Here is a 22,222-nt window from a genome sequence, read left to right as displayed (position 1 = left end):
ATTCTAATGAGTCAGGTCAAACTAACATTACAACATGACAGAAATAATGGGTGCTAACTTACTGTAATTAAATTACTTTTCACACTTTAGAGCATGATTCCACGGAACATGTTTACATACAACCATTAGTGCTAGCACTAGCTTGCTAGGCTACATAACATTTTCTTGGCTGCTTGTGAGCCGTATCGTATTAAAAGTATGTGAACATACCTTAAGCAATCCTTAAAAGAACGTCCTCTCCCGAGCATCGGTGACCACCACCACCACACGTTTTTCCCCATTTTGTTCTTTTTTTAACCAACACAATACACGCGCGATCCATTGTTGTTGCCATCGTCGCCATGGTAACGAGTGTATCCGGCTCTGTAGTCCAGCTACAGAGCAGTTAACCTTGTAACGGATATCGACTCTCAAATTAAAGACCACCGAGCCTGGCCTGTCCTGCACCCTAATCCACTCAGCGAACCCCCAACATTCCTGTGCTAAGACAACAAGCCAGCCTCATCTTGTAGATGGACACAGATTGCACCAAGGTCTGCATTGTCTCCCGGTGACCCACAGCTCGGCTCGGGGATGAAGGATGACTGTTCAACAAAAAAAAATTCCCCTTTTAATCTGCAGTCAAAATGCTCTCTCAGCAGATTGATAAGAACCAGACATCACACTCAGAAGAGAGTGGTCTCAGTGACAGAGCACGGACAACCCCCAATGGTGACCAAAAACACTGCAAGATGGACTCCTTGTGACCTATATCATATATATATCAAGAATGAACAGTAAAATTAAGGAAATCCCGCGCCTGTGCAAACGTGTACCAGTCTGCATGCGTACCCTGAATATACGCCTTGATTTCAGTGTCATTGATATGTTGTTTCTGCAAGTTTTGTGATAAGTCTGTTCATGAGAACTGTGGCACAGGGTTACAAGCATAGAATATATGAAATAATGTGATGCAAAACAGATGAAATAGTGTTGTGTTGAACAGTATTATCAAACTCTTTAACTACAAAACCACACTGTTGTAACACATGCAGAATGTGGCTAGGCATTGTCTTGCTGAAATAAGCAGAAAAAAAAGATGTTGCTTAGATGACAGCATATCAAAAGAAAAATACATAAATGGTACATGATGCCCCCTTAACATTTCTCCCTTCCCCCTCAAGTATGTATGCCGAGAACTGGTCCTGGTGGCGAGTAGAGACAACATTAGTACCAGTCGATCTAAGCACTCTGGGCTATGGTCCCAAATCTGGGTATGTGGCTCGAGCAAGATTTGACGAACAACATCCTGGATGTCTTTGCTGAAGAGTGTAGTCCTTGTAACAGCTAAGATAAAGCTCTGGTAGAGGACTCAAACTTGAAAAAAGAAACAGAAGACCACCCAAGTGTATTGCTTTATCTATTGACATATTCCCTTTTATAATAAATAATTCTGCTCTTCCTTTCAGGTCCCCATGATCCACTGGGACTTGTCTACGAAGAGGGTTCTGACCATGGAGTTTGCTGAGGGAGGGCAGGTCAACGACAGGGAGTACATGAAGACACATGGCATTAACGTCAACGAGGTAGAAAATACCAGAGGCACAGATCGCTGTGAGAATGAGACTGCTAGAGGAGTAAATAGTTTATGCATAACATAGGTCAAAATGAGTGTTACATGATTTAAGTTTTACATACTTGTAGTTTGTTGATGCTATGATTGTATGCTCGTTCAATAGTTCAAGGTCAGATACATATAGACTGTAACTAATTGCTAAGTTACTCTAATGTGATGGACTACATGCTTTTAGAGGAGTGTACAGTATATGGCACTGATCATTTATTTTCATGCTATGTTGCTATGCATTTTATGGGCTGTTCTTTCCAAATCTCAAATCTGAAATGACCTTATTTGCTGTCAGTAATCTTTTAAAGCGAAAACAGACAGTTGAGACATTAGTACGCCAAAATCGTTCACAACTATCAAAATGTGTTTAAACTATTACAACCCCAATTCCAATGAAGTTGGGACGTTAAATAAAATGTGTAAAATATGGTTGTAAGTGTAAAAGTTCACCCATCCATTTTCTCAAGCTTAACTTAGGTCAGGTGAGTTGGAGCCTGTCCCAGCTGACTTTGGATGAAAGGCAGCATTCACTCTGAACTCACTGCCAGTAAATATGCCAGACTATATACACAGAACCATTCACGCTTATATTTATATTTGGAATGAGTCTTTATCATACAAGCATGTTTGTTTTGCAATGTGGGAGGAAACAGAGTTTTTACAAAACACACACACACGGGGATATTGTGCAAGCTTCACACAGCAATGTCAGAACCGAGATTCAAACCTAGAACCTTTGACTGTGAGGCAGACTTGTTAACCACATGGATCACCATGCTGCCCTATAAAAATCCTCATTTAATAATACATATTGTATTTTGACCTACAAAAGGCGGGACAATAATGCAGGAGCAACAAACTGTGGGAGCAACAAATTGATGTTCATTTCCCCCAATAAAGAGCACTCAATGATGCCCATGAGATCTGAAATCAGCCTAAATTCAAAAGTGATTTGGACAATTTGGAATCGGCATTGAAACATGCTTAATTTGCAGTGTTTGGAAAGCAGAGTCTCACGTTGGAATGGAGACTGGACCCAAGAGCAGGCAGAGGCTGAGAGGTTGTGATGGACAGTTTATTGAAAAGGGGAATGTAGATGGTCCTTGAGGTGCACTGACGGGTCGTGGAGGCAGAGAATGCATGGCAGGCAGTGACGAGGGCCGGTGGCTGGCTTGACTTTCGTGGAAACTGGGAAGCTGTTTTACCGCTGGAGCAGCTGTAATACTATGGCAAGAGTTTCTGGGATCTGGCAGGCTTTTATGCAGTTGGTAACAAAGGCTAATTGATGACAGGTGTACGGTCGAGGAAGGTGCTGGAAAGAGAGAGAGGGAGGGGGAGAGAGAGAGGGCAAGATGTCTCAAGGTGCCACCCAGGCTCCAACCATGGTACTGCAGGGTGGCTCATGACACAGAGGATAAAAAGCTGAGTTCTCAACATCATAATAAAATATTTTTAAATAAAACTTTTACATCGGTTTCACATCATGATGTTTTGTATTTTTTGTTTGCTTTGTGCTGAGATTGGGCTTGAGCGCCCCCCAAGATGGACTAGAAACGCCTATGGTCTGATTTAATAATTTAATTTGACAAAAGAAATCTGTAACGTTGGGACTTGACAATAATTGAGGAAGACTAAAATGACTTACAGTATTTCAATCAGAAAAAGCTTTAATAATTGGAAGAGGTTTGCTTCGAGTCAGTGTCATTATGTTTTGGTATGTTGAATTGTCCTTCAGTTTTGTTCTTCTGAAACATTTCTTTTTCAATGTTTTTTTTCCAACAGATTTCAGAAAACCTGGGCAAAATGTACAGTGAAATGATCTTTATACACGGCTTTGTTCACTGTGACCCCCACCCTGGCAATGTGTTGGTTCGAAAGTGTCAAAAAAGCAAGAAGACAGAGATCTTCCTCCTCGATCATGGGCTTTATCAGGTTATAAATCTTCAAGCTCCACAAAGCACAAATAACAGAAAAATGTTCCAATTTTGTTGTCCATTTTTCATGTGCTGACGGAGGCCTTGAGTAAATAGATTGATAAGCAAACACACAGTTTGGAAGCACGTACAAATACATTGATTTTGCACACACTTAGACACAGACAGACGGCCAGACAGACAGACACATTTATTAGAGCCCCAGCACACTAAAAGCTTTTTGATAAGCAACTCTTTTGATGTGTTCTTAGCAGAGTGCTGGGTGCTGTGTTCAAATTGGACATAACCTATGTGAATTCTAAAGACACACAAAAATTTAATTGGCAGCATTCATTAACAAGTATTTGCTAAAAGAAGCAGAAAAGCTGAGGTTATCTTTATAGACTGGGGGTGACCAACGTGCGTCTTTGTGTCAGCCAGTAAGGTGGCCTTTCGAGGATTTCCACTTTCACAAATACACTTATGAAAAAAAAAAAAGTGTTTGGCAACGCAACCATATAGGAGCCATTATTTGTTTTTTAACAAAACAAATTGTCAGGGTGTCATTGATTATAAAACTTTAAGACATATAAGTAGCACAAACAGTTTGTTCGGTTTATTTACCACTAGCTGCCACCTGCTAAACAAAGGCAATCAAATCATGGCTCTGTTGCTACGGACATGTAATCAACCAGTATCAGAGTTTGCCACATATATAACTTTGTGAGAAACTCAATTTAAAACTGCAATTGTATATTCTGGCTCATTGGTAACTCTAAATTCATATAAACATAATATTGGATGTATGTATCTGCAGTGAATAATATTCAAATTCTATACTGTTTTGGGGGAATGTAAAAAATAGACGCATAACACAATGTCAAAAATTGCCTGTACATTTAAATGCCACAAATAAAGTTAATGATTTGAAAAATTAATTCTACAAAATTAAACTTGTTAACTAACCTTTGGCTTAACAGTAGATCCCCAGATCCCTTGTGACCATGTCAAAGTATTCTCTAGAAAGATATTGAACCCCCAGTTACTTCTGTCACTGTGTTATGAGTGTGTAAATAATCTTTTGTTTTTCAATCATGACGACACATCCCATTATTAATTGTGTGACTGGGTGAATAGGTAACAGTTGTAAATGTATATGAGTAAAGCCCATTTGCCATTTACCATGTGTTTGTCATCCAATACCACATACTCCACTAACTAAAAAAATTAAATCAGCGATTCAAGCAAATGTAAAAAGCAAAACCTAATGAGACATAACAATATTAGTTCCATTGCAATATACTATGTACTTTATTTAACAAGTGATGGTCACTTCTAATGCTTTCTGTACCCAGGTTCTACAACCAGACTTCAGGATAAACTACTGCCAGCTCTGGCAGGCTCTGATTCATCAGGACATGTCTGGGGTGGAGCGTTACAGTCGCAAACTCGGAGCTGGAGATCTGTACCCACTGTTTGCTTGTGTGCTCACCGCTCGTTCCTGGGCTGCCATCAACTCTGGCATTAGTTCAGTGCCTGTCACACTCTCAGAGGTAGGATTTATATTGGATCCTAAGGAAAAATCTACTACTAATACTGAAATGCTACAAATACCAACACATGCCACTACTCAACTCTAGTTATATATATAGCACTTTGAGAACTACCGCCGCTGTAACAAAGTGGTTTACTTAAACACAAATTGAACATGAGAATTTAACACAACATAATTTAGTAAATAATAAAACAATAAGAAAGTTAAACAAATAAAAAATGAAAAAAAATAAGACAATAACACAAGGATAGAGTTTCTGTGTTAAACGCTAAGGAATACAGCTGTGTTTTGAGACAGGTTTTAAAAACCGGTAATGAACTACCTACACTACACCACTACACTAATGATACTACTACACTAGGAGAAAATGTTCCGCAGATATTTTTCCTAACCCAATATACTCAATAATGAGATTTAACCAGTGATTAATATTGATATATTGTTTATTTTTCCAGTTTAGTAAAATTGTTTTCTTAGCGGTAGCTAGACGCAACGGGTATTGATTGTGAATATTTCATTTGGAGATTTTGATTATGCTTACGTCACCAAGTATGCACAAATTTGGGGAAGGTGGAATCCTGCAGTTCAAAATATAGGAGAGTTTCTGCGCAACTGAAGTCTAAAAGCATTGAATTGGTGTGCATTCCCATATACCATGAAAATAGGTGTTTGGGGTATTTTTAGTGCATTGCGTGCATATATTCGATGAAGATAAACACATTTTCTGCATAGTGTATTGAGTAAAGTGTGTTCTATGGAGCACTTTATATTTTATAAACTGTAAATTTGTATTTTTTGTCCTCCTAAACATATTGTTACATATTTGTATCCAGTAATTACGGTCAGCAGACAGAAAGGTCTTAGAAAGGTCTTCTTCCCATTTAGTGATTGGTAAGTGCATCGATTTTGTGTATGAGATTAATTAATAAACTTTTGAGAGTTTTTTTTTTTCCTTTTCCTCAACTGCCCCATGGTAGAGCGCTCAGCTCAGGGAAAGGAAATCACAAAGGAGAACAATTTCGTCTCTACAGGAAAACTGCACCATATTTCCCTGGTCTCATCACATCTAATGCTGGAAATACAAAAAAAAAACTATTGTCACTCTTCAATAAAATTCTCCAGCCACCTCTCTACCTCCTCATATTAACACGTTAATGATGTAATTCACTGAAAAAAATAAATAATATCCACCAACACTTCCATGCAAATGCACCACCTCTCTACAAACCTGAACCCCCCCCCCCCCCCCCCCCCTTTCCTCCGGCAGTGTTTCTCTTCTTTCACACTCCCCAATCTTTCAAAAATTGCTTATCTCATTCATAAATCTAATGCCTCCACCTGTCAGCTTGATCCCCTCTCCACAACCTTTCTCAAATCCAGCCTGTCCTCATTGCTTCCCCGCATTTCTGCCATCATCCACTCTTCTCTCTCCATCGGTATTGCCATATCACTGTTCAAAACTGCAGATGTTTACCCCTTCCTCAAAATATCTGGTTCGGACCACAACAAATACGATATCCTCCGCCCCATCTCCAATTTACCCTTCATTCCAAAGTTCTTGAAAAAGTAGTCACCACCCAACTCCACTCACACTTATCACTTAACAGCCTCTACAAGCCTTTCTAGTCCGGTTTTGGTCCCCACCACAGTACCGAAGCAGCTTTTCTAAAAATTGCCACTAACCTCCTCGTTGCAGCTGACTCTAGTTCACGTTCCATCCTCATCCTCCTAGACCTAAGTGCTGCATCCTATCCCAAAGGTGTGCCCCAGGGGTCTGTTCTGGGGCCACTTCATTTCATCATCTACCTCCTTCCACTCGGCAGCATTTTCTGTAAATTCAACATCTTCTCCCATTGATAACACCCAGCTCTACCTCTCAGGCAAACCCAACATTTCACTTCCTCCCTCTCACCTTCTGCTTATAAGAAATTAACGCCTGGTTCACCTTCATGAAACTAAACAGTGATATAAATTCTACTTGTCAGCATGAAATCTACACAATCCAAAGTTAACAGTCTATCCATCCCAGTTGACCGCTCCCTAGTTTTCCTTTCCCCTCAGGTTAAGTGTCTGGTTGTCATCCTCGACAGCACACTGTCTTTACATTCTCATATCAATAACATAACCCGGTCAGCTTACTTCCACCTACGCAACATCAAAGGACTCTGCCCCTCCCTCACCTCACGTTACCTCCGTCCTGGTCCACAGTTATGTCATCTTCCGTCTCGACTATTCTTAATCCCTTCTCTTCGGCCTCCCTCAAAAGTCCCTCCATAAGCTACAACTGGTCGAGAACTCTGCCGCAGGCATCATCACAAAGACGCCCTCTTTTTGCCATATCACCCCCATCCCCCAGCAACTTCATTGGCTCCCAGTCAAATTTAGAATCCAGTTCAAACTCCTCCTCTTCTCCTTCAAGGCCATTGGCAACCTTGCCCCTCCATACTTGTCCAACCTCCTCCTCATTGCCATTGCAGCCTGCACCCTCAGATCCTCCATTCTCCATCCACCTGACTGTCCCGCCATCCCGTCTCAGCACCAAAGTGACTGAAGGATCTGCTCCCCAGCTCTGGAATTCTTTCCCACCAGACCTCTGCAACTCAGTTTTTCTCCACCTTGAAAACCAAACTAAAAACCCACCTGTTCAAGATCGCCTCCTCACTGTAACTCCACTACCCTGTTTTTGTTTGTGTTTGTAAGTGTTTTATTCTCTCTGGATAATTCTGTTTTTATTGTTGCTTTTTATGTACAGTGTCCTTGAGGGTGTCCAAAATGCGCTTACAAAAATATATTATTATTATTATTAATATTATTATTATAAATGTCTGCCATCCAGTGTGAGCCACAGGCTGACTGATGTGTCAAGCAGATCTATGTCACATCTACCCATTGCCTCAATAATATTCATTTGGAATTTAGGCATGCCCTCCAAGCTCCTCTTTAAGTGTGGCATGACAAGCTCTTTGCCCACCTGCTCGAATAGCCAGTGTGAATATTTTGCACCAGCAAAATATACCTGGTGTTGTGCAATGAAGTTTGTGTAAGCTTTGAGAGTGGCAAAACCACCGCATTGTTCCAGAGAACCATGTGTGGCATCCAGGTTCTCAATTTACATGAGTCCTTGCTAAGTATCTGATCCACTGTGTCCACTCCTCTTGTTTTGTTGTATCACAAAAAGACATTATTTCCTTTCTGCGAAACATACAGTGCCATGAGAAAGTATTTGCCCACTTCGTGAAATCTTAAATTTAATTAATTAAGCTTTAATTTTTTTTTTAGATATTTTCTATGTGAAAAATAGTTGCCCCCCTTCTTAAATCATAAATTAACAGTTAACGATTCTCAGGAGGGGGCGGTCAACAAAAATTACACCAAGAGCACAACCCAATTCAGAATTTTTGTTAAATCCGATCTTTTTATGAATTTGTCGTTCACATTATTAAAAACAAATGCGGCTTCTACTGTGGACAGAACACGTCCGTGATGTCACAAGCATGCGCACAGACCAGGACGTCTCATGGCGGATGCACACAAACACGAGTCACTGTGTTGACAGAAGTAAATATGGCCCTCGCGTAGGTCATTTGTGGTGATTTCAAGGATTTTGTGCAACCGGAGCCAACATCTTATATTTATCAGTTCTAAAGCATCTTCTTTTTGCCACTGAGTGTTTTCTGGTCCTTCGTCACCGTTTCCATTTTGTGGCGTGTCTGTTTTGTCGAACAATTGTGGCGTTTGTCGCCATTTGATGACGTATGGGCCTCTCGCGTCTAATGCGATTTCTATCCACATCTAAAAGGTCAGCCGGCTATGACAAAATTGGTATTGTACTGTACACATTGACGAAAAAATCTGATACGTCACATTGGGAAAAAGAAAAATCGGAATGGACCCGCAGTGTGAACATACCCGAAAAGAGAGATTGAGAAATGCCGGCCTCCTTTGCCTCAGTTAAGGTCAGTGTCCATGAATTAACAATAATGAAGAGACTGGGCAAAATGGTATCAAGGACAGTGTTCCAAGGTGAAAACCAAAAAGAATATAAAGTGAGGGAGAATGTTCTGCCATCAGTTTATGACCTCAAGTTGAAACACAATTGGGTTCTGCAGCAAGACTACAATCTGAAATCCACCATAAAGTTGACTTCCGGAGGACTTTAAAAAAATTTTAAAATGGTTTTGTAGTGGCTAAGTCAAAGTCCAGACTTCAATCATGACCTTAAAAAGGCAGTTCATGCTCCAAACCCCTCCATTGTTGCTGAATGATAACAATTCTGCAATGAAGGATGGTGCCAAAATATCTCCAGATGTGACAGACTCATTGTGAGTTATAGAAAACACTTGATTTCAATTGTTCCTGCTGAGGGTTGCCCAACATCTTGTTAGGTTTGGGTGGCAATTAGTTTTTAACATTGGGCAAGATAACTTTGAATATTTCCTTGAATTTTCCTTAATAAATAAAATTGTCATTTAAAAACAGCATTTTGTTTTTAATTGGGTTATCTTTATCTGATATATACATTCGATGAGCTTAATTGGGGAGATATGCAAAAAAATCTAACTTTTGAGTAGGGGAAAAATATTTTTTTCATGGGACAGTATGTAGCTCACCACCATCATCTATCCATTGAATTCAAATTTTGAGCAAATAATCTTCAGCGATTTATATGGCTTTGTGGTAAGTGTGGAACATAAAACGGTTGTTGGGTATCGTCCATCCATCCATCCATCCATTTTCTACCATTTATCCGAGATCGGGTCGCAGGGGCCGTAGCTTTAGCTTTAGCAGGGACGCCCAGGCTTCCCTCTCCCCAGCCACTTCACCCAGCTCTTCCGGGGGGATCCCGAGGCGTTCCCAGGCCAGCCGAAAGACGTAGTCTCTCCAGTGTGTCCTGGGTCATCCCCGGAGACGTGCCCGGAACACCTCACTAGGGAGGCGTCCAGGAGGCAACCTAAACAGATGCCCCAGCCACCTCATCTGGCCCCTCTCGATGTGGAGGAGCAGCGGCTCTACTCTGAGATCCTCCCGGATGACCGAGCTTCTCACCCTATCTCTGAGGGAGAGCCTGGACACCCTGCGGAGGAAACACATTTCGGCCGCTTGTATCCGGGATCTTGTTCTTCACGACCCACAGCTCATTACCATAGGTGAGGGTAAGAACGTAGATCAACCGGTAAGTCGAGAGCTTCGCCTTTTGGCTTAGCTCCTTCTTTACCACAACGGACCGATACAAAGTCCGCATCACTGCAGACGCTGCACCAATCCGCCTGTCAATCTCCCATTCCATTCTTCCCTCACTCGTGAACAAGACCCCAAGAAACTTGAACTCCTCCACTTGGGGCAGGATCTCATCTACGACCTGGAGAGGGCACGCAACTCTTTCCCGACTGAGGACCATGGTCTCAGATTTGGAGGTGCTGATTCTCATCCCAGCCGCTTCACACTGTGAACCGCTCCAGTAAGAGTTGGAGAGCACGGCTTGATGAAGCCAACAGAAACACATCATCTGCAAAAAGCAGAGATGCAATACTGAGGCCACCAAACCGGACCCCCTCTACGCCTCGGCTGCGCCTTGAAATTCTGTCCATAAAAGTTATGAACAGAATCCGTAACAAAGGGCAGCCTTGGCAGAGCCCAACCCTCACCGGGAACGAGTCCGACTTACTGCCGGATATGCGGACCAAACTCTGACTCCGGTCGTACAGCCTGTATCAAGGGGTTCGGTACCCCATACTCCCGAAGCACCCCCCAGAGGACTCCCAGAGGGACACGGCCTTCTCCAAGTCCACAAAACACATGTAGACTGGTTGGGCAAACTCCCATGCACCGTCGAGGACCCTGCCGAGGGTGTAGAGCTGGTCCACTGTTGGGTATCGTGCGATTAATTAATTGGTTGATTAAGAGCTGAATGCCAGCACTCTACTTTCTATCTACAATTCCAATGAAGTTGGGACGTTGTGTTAAAAACAGAATACAATGATTTGCAAATTGTGTTCAACTTATATTTAATTGAATACACTACAAAGACAAGATATTTAATGTTCAAACTGATAAACTTTATTGTTTTTAGCACTTAGAATTGTATGGCTGCAAGACGTTCCAAAAAAGCTGGGACATGGTCATGTTTACCACTGTGTTACATCACCTTTTCTTTTAACAACATTCAATAAACGTTTGGGAACTGAGGACACTAATTGTTGAAGCTTTGTAGGTAGAATTCTTTCCCGTTCTTGCTTGGTGTACAGCTTCAGCTGTTCAACAGTCCGCTGTCTCAGTTGTCGTATTTTACGGTTGATAATGCGCCACACATTTTCAATGGGAAACAGGTCTGGACTGCAGGCACGCCAGTCGAGTACACTCACTCTTTTACTATGTAGCCACGCTGTTGTAACACGTGCAGAATGTGGTTTGGCATTGTCGTGCTGAAATAAGCAGGGGCATCCATGAAAAAGACGTTGTTTGGATGGCAGCATATGTTTCTCCAAAACCTGTATGTACCTTCAGCATTGAAGGTGCCTTCACATATGTGGAAGTTACCCATGCCATTGGCACTAACAGAGCCCCATACCATCACAGATGCTGGCTTTTGAAGTTTGCGTCCATAACAGTCCGGATGGTTCTTTTCCTCTTTGGCCCGGAGGACACGACGCCCACAATTTCCAAAAACTATTTGAAATGTGGACTCGTCAGACCACAGAACACTTTTCCACTTTGCATCAGTCCATCTTAGATGAGATCTGGCCCAGAGAAGCATGCAGCGTTTCTGGGTGTTGTTGATAAATGGCTTTTGCTTTGCATGGTAGTTTCATGGTAGTTTTTGTCGGATATAGCGCCGAACTGTATTTACTGACATTGGTTTTCTGAAGTGTTCCTGAGCCCATGTGGTGATATCCTTTACACATTGATGTCGGTTTTTGATGCAGTGCCGCCTGAGGGATTGAAGGTCACAGGCATTCAATGTTGGTTTTCGGCCTTGCCACTTACATACAGTGATTACTCCAGATTCTCTCAACCTTTTGATGGTATTATGGACCGTCGATGATGAAATCCCTAAATTCCTTGAAATTGTACGTTGAGGAACATTGTCCTTCGACTATTTTCTCACGCACTTTTTCACAAAGAGGTGAACCTTGCCCCACCTTTGCTGGTGAATGACTGAGCAATTCAGGGAAGCTCCTTTTATATCCAATCATGGCACCCACCTCTTCCCAATTAGCCTGTTCACCTGTGGCATGTTCCAAACAGGTGTTTGATGAGCATTCCTCAACTTTCACAGTCTTTTTTGCCACCTGTCCCATCTTTTTTGGAACGTGTTGCAGCCATAAAATTATAAGTTAATGATTATTTGCTAAAAGCAATAAAGAATATCAATTTGAACATTAAATATCTTGTCTTTGTAGTGTTTTTATTTATGTTTAAAAAAGCGTCCCAACTTCATTGGAATTGGGTTGTAATAAAAAAAGTAGAACTTTTGTTGAAACAATTTCAACTCAACAATATAGGTTTAAATTTACCTTGGAGGACCACCCATAATAAAAACAGTGAAAATGTGTTCAGTCTCATGTCTGAAAGGCTGCTACATCAAATGAAGTTCATTACTCGAGGCCACATTTCAACAAACACAAAATACGTAATCCGGTTCTTTATAGAGGAAGAATTTAACTCATCCACAGATGACATAAGGAACAGATGAGGGATTATGAAAAATGGGAGTATAGATAATATGATGTATGTGAATTCTAGAGCTTGACATGAGTGTCTGTTATGGAAGACTGGTTCTACAACAGCTGATGTTTGGGAGGTAATTTTTTCGCTATGCTAAATTTACACACTCCAAAACAGCTAATGCATTAACGCTGTTGTTCTGACAAGGCAAAGTCGACCTACTCGCTGACAAAAAGGAGGAGATTTTTCATCTGGGATGGCTGTTGAGCAGGAGGAGAGGCAGCTAGCACGATGAGAAGATCCCATGTAGCAACAGTAGCAATGGGGTATCTGTGTCTCAATGATGAAGACAGAGCTGGTTTGCTGACAGCGACTGTCCATTTGAGTCTGACTTGAAGCTCTACAGACTACCCGCTTGCAGTTAAGTTGTGTCTTCTCATAAAATGCAACTTGGTGAGGCTGGAGCCCAACGGGTCCTAGCTTCGGCGAACGAGAGTCTTCGGTGAAGAGTTCGCACATGGTCGGCAAAGGATGTGGCAATTCGCCAGTTAAAAGTCGTGCTGAGTGCATTGAATCGCCTGCTGTTAACATCATGATGGCCAGTCAATGTGTAACGGAGCCAATTATGTTTTTCGGCGTGAAAAAAAAAGAAAGTTTTTAGCCTTCCACTGCCATGCCAAGACCAAAAATAAAAATAGCACGTAATCATAGGTAACTTTTCTTTTAAAAAATCATTTGTAAAGCGGGTCGTTCATAAACAGATGTTACCCTGTACTTGTTTGTGTGGCATTAGTTTAAGCAGACTGGTTATTCTTGTGATTAAGATGAAGATCAGACCTTTTACGAATTGTGCTATGAAAAAATACAGGAAAAAAATTTAAAACATAGACGTGAAAACCAGAACAAATTTAAATTTTTCCCTCAGATTTATTGTTTTGGCAGTTTATTATAGCTTCAGTAGTAAATAAACTATGCTCAGTTGAGCACAGATGTACAGTATACTAAGGTCGACCTCTATTTAAATGTCCTTTGGTATTGAGCAGGTCCTGCCAGATTAAAGTTCAAATCTTTTTTTTCCTTCTTTTATTTTGCTTTGTTTTACTCTGATGTATGCAGCCAGGGTGACATTGCAAATGAGAATCTGTTCTCAATCATTCTGTAAAAATACAATTTAAAAAAATATTTACATGCCCAGTTATACAGTAGTACGTATGTTAAAGCCATTAGCACATTCCTAACACTGCTCATTTGTTTTTTGTTTTTTGTGTTATTTTACATTTGCATATGTTTTAACATAATATGCATTCTATATTTGAATGCTTTAGTTAACGCAATACATGTCGTTGTTTAAAGCTTAAGCTCGTCCTTTCAAAATAGCTGCAGCTCAACCCCCTCTACCACTAATGTAATCGATTCTTCTTCTTTTCCTTTCAGCTTGTCCCGTTAGGGGTCGCCACAGCGCGTCATCCTTTTCCATGTAAGCCTATCTCCTGCATCCTCCTCTCGAACACCAACTGCCATCATGTCTTCCCTCATGACATCCATCAACCTTCTCTTGGGTCTTCCTCGAGCTCTCTTGCCTGGCAGCTCCATCCTCATCATCCTTCTACCAATATACTCACTATTTCTCCTCTGGATGTGTCCAAACCATTGAAGTCTGCTCTCTCTAACTTTGTCTCCAAAACATAGAATCTTGGCTGTCCCTCTGATGAGCTCATTTCTAATTTTATCCAACCTGGTAACTCCAAGAGCGAACCTCAACATCTTCATTTCACCCCTATTACCTTCACCAACATGTCCATTACAATCTGCACCAATCACGACTCTCTCTCTGTCTGGGATGCTCAGAACTACTTCGTCTAGCTCCTTCCAGAATTTCTCTTTCACCTCTCGGTCACTCCGAGAGCGAACCTCAACATCTTCATTTCCGCCACCTCCAGCTCTGCTTCCTGTTGTCTCTTCAGTGCCACTGTCTCTAATCCGTACATCATGGCTGGTCTCACCACTGTTTTATAAACTTTGCCCTTCATCCGAGCAGAGACTCTTCTGTCACATAACACACCTGACACCTTCCTCCATCCGTTCCAACTTGCTTGGACCCGTTTCTTCACTTCCTGACCACACTCCCCATTGCTCTGGACGGTTGACCCCAAGTATTTAAAGTCCTCCACTCTTGCTATCTCTTCTCCCTGTAGCCTCACTCTTCCCTCACCACCCCTCTTATTCATGCACATATATTCTGTCTTACTTCAGCTAATCTTCATTCCTCTTCTTTCCAGTGCATGCCTCCATCTTTCTAACTGTTCCTCCAGCTGCTCCCTGCTTTCACTGCAGATCACAATGTCATCTGCAAACATCATGGTCCACGGGGATTCCAGTCTAACCTCATCTGTCAGCCTATCCATTACCACTGCAAAAAGGAAGGGGCTCAGGGCTGATCCCTGATGCAGTCCCACCTCCACCTTAAATTCGTCTATCACACCTACAGCACACCTCACCGCTGTTCTGCTGCCCTCGTACATGTCCTGTATTATTCTAACATACTTCTCTGCCACGTCAGACTTCCGCATGCAGTACCACAGTTCCTCTCTGGATACTCTGTCATAGGCTTTCTCTAGATCTACAAAGACACAATGTAGCTCCTTCTGACCTTCTCTGTACTTTTCCATCAACATCCTCAAGGCAAATAATGCATCTGTGGTACTCTTTCTAGGCATGAAACCATACTGTTGCTCGCAAATACTCACTTCTGTCCTGAGTCTAGCCTCCACTACTCTTTCCCATTACTTCATTGTGTGGCTCATCAACTTTATTCCTCTATAGTTCCCACAGCCCTGCACATCACCCTTGTTCTTAAAAATGAGCACCAGCACACTTTTCCTCCATTCTTCAGGCATCTTCTCACACACTAGAATTCTATTGCACAACCTGTTCAAAAACTCCAAAGCCACCTCTCCTAGATGCTTCCATACCTCCACAGGAATGTCATCAGGACCAACTGCCTTTCCATTGTTCATCCTCTTTAATGCCTTTCTAACTTCCCCCTTACTCATCATTGCCACTTCCTGGTCCACCACACTTGCCTCGTCTCCTCTCCCTTCTCTCTTATTTTCCTCATTCATCAACTCCTCGAAGTATTCTTTCCATCTAGCACACTGCTAGTACCAATCAGCATATTTCCATCTCTATCCTTAATCACCCTAACCTGCTGCACATCCTTCCCAGCTCTATCCCTCTGTCTGGCCAGCCTGTATAGATCCTTTTCTCCTTCTTTAGTGTCCAACCTGCCATACATGTCATCATATGCCTCTTGTTTGGCCTTTGTCACCTCTACCTTTGCCCTGTGTCGCATCTCAATGTATTCCTTTCGCCTCTCCTCGGTCCTCTCAGTGTCCCACTTCTTCTTAGCTAACCTTTTTCCTTGTATGATTACCTGTACTGTGGGGTTCCACCACCAAGTTTCCTTCTCTCCTTTCCTGCCAGATGATACACCAAGTACTCTCCTGCCTGCCTCTCTGATCACCTTGGCTGCAGTGGTCCAGTCTTCTGGAAGCTCCTCCCGTCCACCGAGAGCCTGTCTCATCTCTTCCCGAAAAGCTGCACAACACTCGTCCTGTCTCAGCTTCCGCCACATCGTTCTCTTCTCTGGATTTGTCTTCCTAATCTTCCTCCCCACCACCAGAGTCATTTTACACACCACCATCCTATGCTGTCTAGCCACACTCTCCCCTACCACTACCTTACAGTCGGTAACCTCCTTCAGATTACATCGTCTGCACAAGATGTAATCCACCTGCGTGCTTCTACCTCCGCTCTTGTACGTCACCCTGTGTTCGTGCCTCTTCTGGAAAAAAGTGTTCACGACAGCAATTTGAATCCTTGTTGCAAAGTCTACCACCATCTGTCCCTCCAAGTTCCTTTCCTGGATGCCGTACTTACCCATCACTTCTTCATCACAACTATTACCTTCACCAACATGTCCATTACAATCTGCACCAATTACGACTCTCTCTGTCTGGGATGCTCAGAACTACTTCGTCTAAATTCTCTTTCACCTCAAGGTCACATCCTTCCTATGGGGAATAGCCACTAATCACATTAAACACAACACCCTCAATTTCAAGTTTCAGCCTCATCACTCAATCTGATACTCTTTTCACCTCCAAGACATTCTTAGCCAACTCTTGGCTAAGAATATAATAACCCCGACTCCATTTCTCTTCCCATCTACACCATGGTAAATTAATTTAAACCCTGCCCCTAAATTTATAGCCTTACTGCCTTTCCACCTGGTCTCCTGGACACACAATATATCAACTTTTCTCCTAATCATCATGTCAACCAACTCCCGAGATTTTCCTGTCATAGTCCCAGCGTTCAAAGTCCCCACATTCAGTTCTAGGCTCTGTGCTTTCCTCTTCTCTTTCTGCCGAAGAACCCGCTTTCCACCTCTTCGTCTTCTTTGACTTCGACCCACAGAAGCTGAATTTCCAACGGTGCCTTGCAGATTGACGGCGCCGGTGGCGGATGTTGTTAACCCGGGCCACGACCGATCCGGTATGGAATTCTTTGGATGAACGCTCATGTTTGTTTGGCAAAGTTTTAAGCCGGATGCCCTTACTGACGCAAGACTTTTGGGAGAATATTATATGGACTGAGGAGATGAAAGTTGAGCTTTTTGGAAGGTGTGTGTCTCGTTACATCATCTCTAAACGTAGCACAGCATTATAGAAAAAGATCATCCAACCACCAGTCAAACATGGTGTTGGTAGTGTGATGGTCTTGGGCTGCTTGTTCCTTCAGGACCTGGACAACTTGCTGTGATCGATGGGACCATGAATTCTGCTCTTTTAACAGAAAATTCCGAAGGAGAATGTTCAGCCATCAGTTTGTGATCTCAAGCTGAATCGCACTTGGGTTCTGCTGCAGGACAACGATCCAAAACAGACCATCATTGAAATGCAATGTGATGACCTTAGAAAGTCCGTTCAGCTTCAAAAACCCTCACATTTCTGCTTAATTCAAACAATTCTGTCAGGAAGAGTGGGCCAAAATATCTCCACAGGGATGTGAAAGACTGATTGCCAGTTATAGAAAACGTTTGATTTCAGTTGTTGCTGCTGAGGATGGCCCAACCAGTTATTAGGTTTAAGGGGCCATTACTTTTTCACACAAGGCCAAGTTTTTTTCCTTAATAAATAAAATCACCATTTAAAAACAGCATTTTAAGTTCACTTATGTATTTTATTTGTCTGATATTTACATTTCTTTGATGATCTTAGAAATTAAAGTGGGGAAACTATGCAAAAATATAAGAATTTGAGAAGGGGGCCAATACTTTTTCATAGCCCTGTATATCAGTTCCAGACACTCAACTAGCAAGTTATATTAAGGTGGCAGACGTCGAGTCGAAGTTGTCCAATTTGCTGGCTGGCAGGAAAGGTTTTTCTTCGCGGGGACGATAACAATGGCAGTTATTGTTATTATTTCCCCTCTCTCTTCTATCCTCCTTCCCATTATGCAACGCAGATTACAATAAAAAATGAAGGATTACAGTAGTGCTGTATTTTTTTTCTTTATGGCAGGGTAGCTCCACGGAAGCCTCTCCTCAGTGCAAGACACATGAAAGCCTACATGGAGTTTGCTAAAAAAAAAAAAAAAAAAAAAACACCTGAAGGACTCCAAGATGGTGAGAAATAAGATTATCTTGTCTGATGAGACCAAGATAGAAATTGTTGGCCTTAATTCTAAATGGCATGTGTGGAGAAAACCAGGCACTGCTCATCACCAGTCCAATACAGTCCCAACAGTGAAGCATGGTGGTGGCAGCATCTTGCTGTGGGGGTGTTTTTCAGCTGCAGGGACAGGACGACTGGTTGCAATTTAAGGAAAGATGAATGCGGCCAAGTGCAAGGATATTCTGGACGAAAACCTTCTCCAGAGTGCTCAGGACCTTAGACTGGGCCGAAGGTTCACCTTCAACCAAGACAATGACCCTAAGCACACAGCTAAAATACCGAAGGAGTGGCTTCAGAACAACTCCGTGACTGTTTTTGAATGGCTCAGGCAAAGCCCTGATTTAAACCCAATTGAGCATCTCTGGAAAGACCCGAAAATGGCTGCCCACCAACGTTCACCATACAACCTGACAGAACTGAAGAGGATCTGCAAGGAGGAATGGCAGACGATCCCCAAATCCAGGTGTAGACTCATGGCTGTGTTAGCTCAAAAGAGTGCTTCTACTAAATACTGAGCAAAGGGTTTGAATACTTATGGCTGTGTGATATTTCAGTTTTTCTTTTTTAATAGATTTGCAAAAATTTCAACAATTCCGTTTTTTTTCTGTCAATATGGAGTGCTGTGTGTACATTAATGTGGAAAAAAAATTACTTAAATGATTTTAGCAAGGCGGCACGGTGGTCGACTGGTTAAAGCCTCACAGTTCTGAGGACCGGGGTTCAATCCCCGGCCCCGCCTGTGTGGAGTTTCCATGTTCTCCTCGTGCCTGCGTGGGTTTTCTCCGGGCACTCCGGTTTCCTCCCACATCCCAAAAACATGCATGAATTGGAGACTCTAAAATTGCCCATAGGTGTGAATGTGTGTGCGAATGGTTGTTGGTTTGTATGTGGCCTGCGATTGGCTGGCACCCAGTTCAGGGTGTACCCCGTCTCCTGCCCGATGATAGCTGAGATAGGCTCCAGCACGCCCGCGACCCGAGTGAGGAGAAGCGGCTCAGAAAATGGATGGATGGATTTTAGCAAATGGCTGTAATATAAAAAAGAGTGAAAAATTTAAGGGGGTCTGAATACTTTCCGTACCCACTCTACTTCATAATAAAAATACAGTATAATACTGGTCCAATTTTACAGCAAATTCTTCCAATTTTACAGCAAATGCTTACAGCGTAACAAAATCTTATGTACAGTTATTTCACAATTGTCATCAAATATATCCATCCATCCATTTTCTTCCGCGAATAGGGGGTTAGGTCGCGGGGGCAGCAGCTCAAGCAGGGAAGCACAGACTTCCCCCTCCCCAGTCACTTCCTGCAGCCATTTGCTAAAATAATTTAAGTTCTATTTTTTCCACATTAATGTACACACAGCACCCCATATTGACAGAAAACAAACGGAATTGTTGCAGATTTATTAAAAAAGAAAAACTGAAATATCACACAGCCATAAGTATTCAGACCCTTTGCTCAGTATTTAGTCGAAGCACCCTGTTACTTCCTGGTAGGCTGCTATGTCAGAGCACTTTCAAATATGAGCAAGCTTGCACTGGGGCGCTGTTGTCCTTGTGCGCCGCCCCGCGGCCTTTTCATTCCGCACAAATGCAGTATGAAACGGCCTTGAGTCAACAATTCGACCCAGGTAAACAACCACTGGACCATTATAATAATTGTAGCTTCCCCTCACCCTGCATAGGATAATATACTGTAGGTTTGGCAAGTAGATATATTGATAGCTAGCTAGATGAGGTAGATGGATATTGACTTTGACATTTAGGAACACTTTAACATGTCTGGTTTTGTTTAATTTATTTTTTTTTTTTCTCTTAGTTGATGCATTTTGATAATGTTTTCCGTGGAAAATGCTCTTTCCTGTGATAGCTGTCCCCCAACTAAAGGGCTGAGAGCCGTTTTGTGATAAAAGCAAATTACTTATTATAATTCAGATGTTTTACACTCTCTCTGACCACTATTCCCCCACGTGTCTTGCATAAAATAACTCAGATGACTTTGCTCGCACCAATTTCCCCGACTGCTGACTGCATTCCTTGCCTTTTGCACCGCCTATTATTGCTGCACTTGTGATGCAATTCCTTATTGTAGCTTTCAGATGCAAATGAGAACAGTTCTCTTGGTCCTGCTGACAGCTGTGAGGCTTGCTATATTACCTCCTATAATTGCTAATAATTGTTAGTCTCCAAGCGGGACTTAGCAACGCACAAATTGCTGCTAGTCCAACTATGGAGACTGTTTATCACGTTTTGGATGGCATATTGTGCTTTAAGCCTGCTGTGTGTACTCTATGTCTTTCTACAGTGGCTGGGGTTGTTGAGTTACTCTTCAGCAGAGAATACCAGCCGTCAATTGGGGCAAAGTTTTTTATTAGGTCAAAGTCCTTTATTTGTTCAATGCATTTTTCCAATAATATTAACAGACATGTTTGATTTTTTTTTTTCACAGACTTTACTTAATCAGAACCATACTGTATTATTTTTCTTTTCCTTTCGGCTTGTCCCGTTAGGGGTCGCCACAGCGTGTCATCCTTTTCCATGTAAGCCTATCTCCTGCGTCCACCTCTCGAACACCAACTGCCATCATGTCTTCCCTCACGACATCCTTCAACCTTCTCTTTGGTCTTCCTCTAGCTCTCTTTCCTGGCAGCTCCATCCTCATCATCCTTCTACCAATATACTCACTATTTCTCCTCTTGACGTGACCAAACCATTGAAGTCTGCTCTCTCTAACTTTGTCTCCAAAACATAGAATCTTGGCTGTCCCTCTAATGAGCTCATTTCTAATTTTATCCAACCTGGTTACTCCAAGAGCGAACCTCAACATCTTCATTTCACCCCTATTACCTTCACCAACATGTCCATTACAATCTGCACCAATCACGACTCTCTCTCTGTCTGGGATGCTCAGAACTACTTCGTCTAGCTCCTTCCAGAATTTATCTTTCACCTCTTGATCACATCCTACCTGTGGGGCATAGCCACTAATCACATTACACACAACATCCTCAATTTCAAGTTTCAGCCTCATCACTCGATCTGATACTCTTTTCACCTCCAAGACATTATTAGCCAACTCTTCTTTTAAAATATTTCTCTTCCCATCTACACCATGGTAAAATAATTTGAACCATTCCCCTAAACTTCTAGCCTTACTGCCTTTCCACCTGGTCTCCTGGACACACAATATATCAACCTTTCTCCTAATCATCATGTCAACCAACTCCCGAGATTTTCCTGTCATAGTCCCAACATTCAAAGTCCCCACATTCAGTTCTAGGCTCTGTACTTTCCTCTTCTCTTTCTGCTGAAGAACCCGCTTTCCACCTTCTTCGTCTTCTTTGACTTCGACCCACAGTAGCTGAATTTCCAACGGCGCCTTGCAAGGTTGACGGCACCGGTGGCGGACGTTGTTAACCCGGGCCACGACTGATCCGGTATGGAATTCTTTGGATGAACGCTCATATTTGTTTGGCAAAGTTTTAAGCCGGATGCCCTTCCTGACGCAACCCTCTGCATTTATCCGGGCTTGGGACCGGCCTACAGTTTGCACTGACTTGTGCCCCCCATAGGGCTGCATTAGAACCATACTGTATATTACAATAAAAAAATCAGCACCTCCAAATCTGAGGCCATGGTCCTCAGTCTGAAAGGGGTGGCGTGCCCTCTCCAGGTCGGGGATGAGATCCTTCCCGAAGTGGAGGAGTTCAAGTATCCTGGGGTCTTGTTCACGAGTGAGGG

At 42.4% G+C, this 22,222-nt stretch overlaps 1 protein-coding gene across 3 annotated transcripts in view; it reads left to right on the top strand.

Annotated features, from left to right (window-relative positions):
* The window catches only part of adck1 (aarF domain containing kinase 1), a 124,490-nt gene that overhangs the window by 87,065 nt on the left and 15,203 nt on the right, over positions 1–22,222 (top strand). For 2 of the 3 annotated variants that reach the window (XM_061696736.1, XM_061696734.1), the window contains 3 exons: positions 1,449–1,565; positions 3,389–3,538; positions 4,875–5,072. In XM_061696736.1, the coding sequence (XP_061552720.1) occupies positions 1,449–1,565; positions 3,389–3,538; positions 4,875–5,072 (465 nt within the window). The remainder of the gene's footprint in view (positions 1–1,448; positions 1,566–3,388; positions 3,539–4,874; positions 5,073–22,222) is intronic. The other variant, XM_061696735.1, reaches the window with a different exon arrangement.

This window comes from Phycodurus eques, chromosome 14, assembly GCF_024500275.1.
Source record: "Phycodurus eques isolate BA_2022a chromosome 14, UOR_Pequ_1.1, whole genome shotgun sequence".
Classification (NCBI taxonomy): domain Eukaryota; kingdom Metazoa; phylum Chordata; class Actinopteri; order Syngnathiformes; family Syngnathidae; genus Phycodurus; species Phycodurus eques.
The sequence above is the reverse complement of the archived record's forward strand: the minus strand, read 5'-3'. Positions and strand labels throughout refer to the sequence as shown.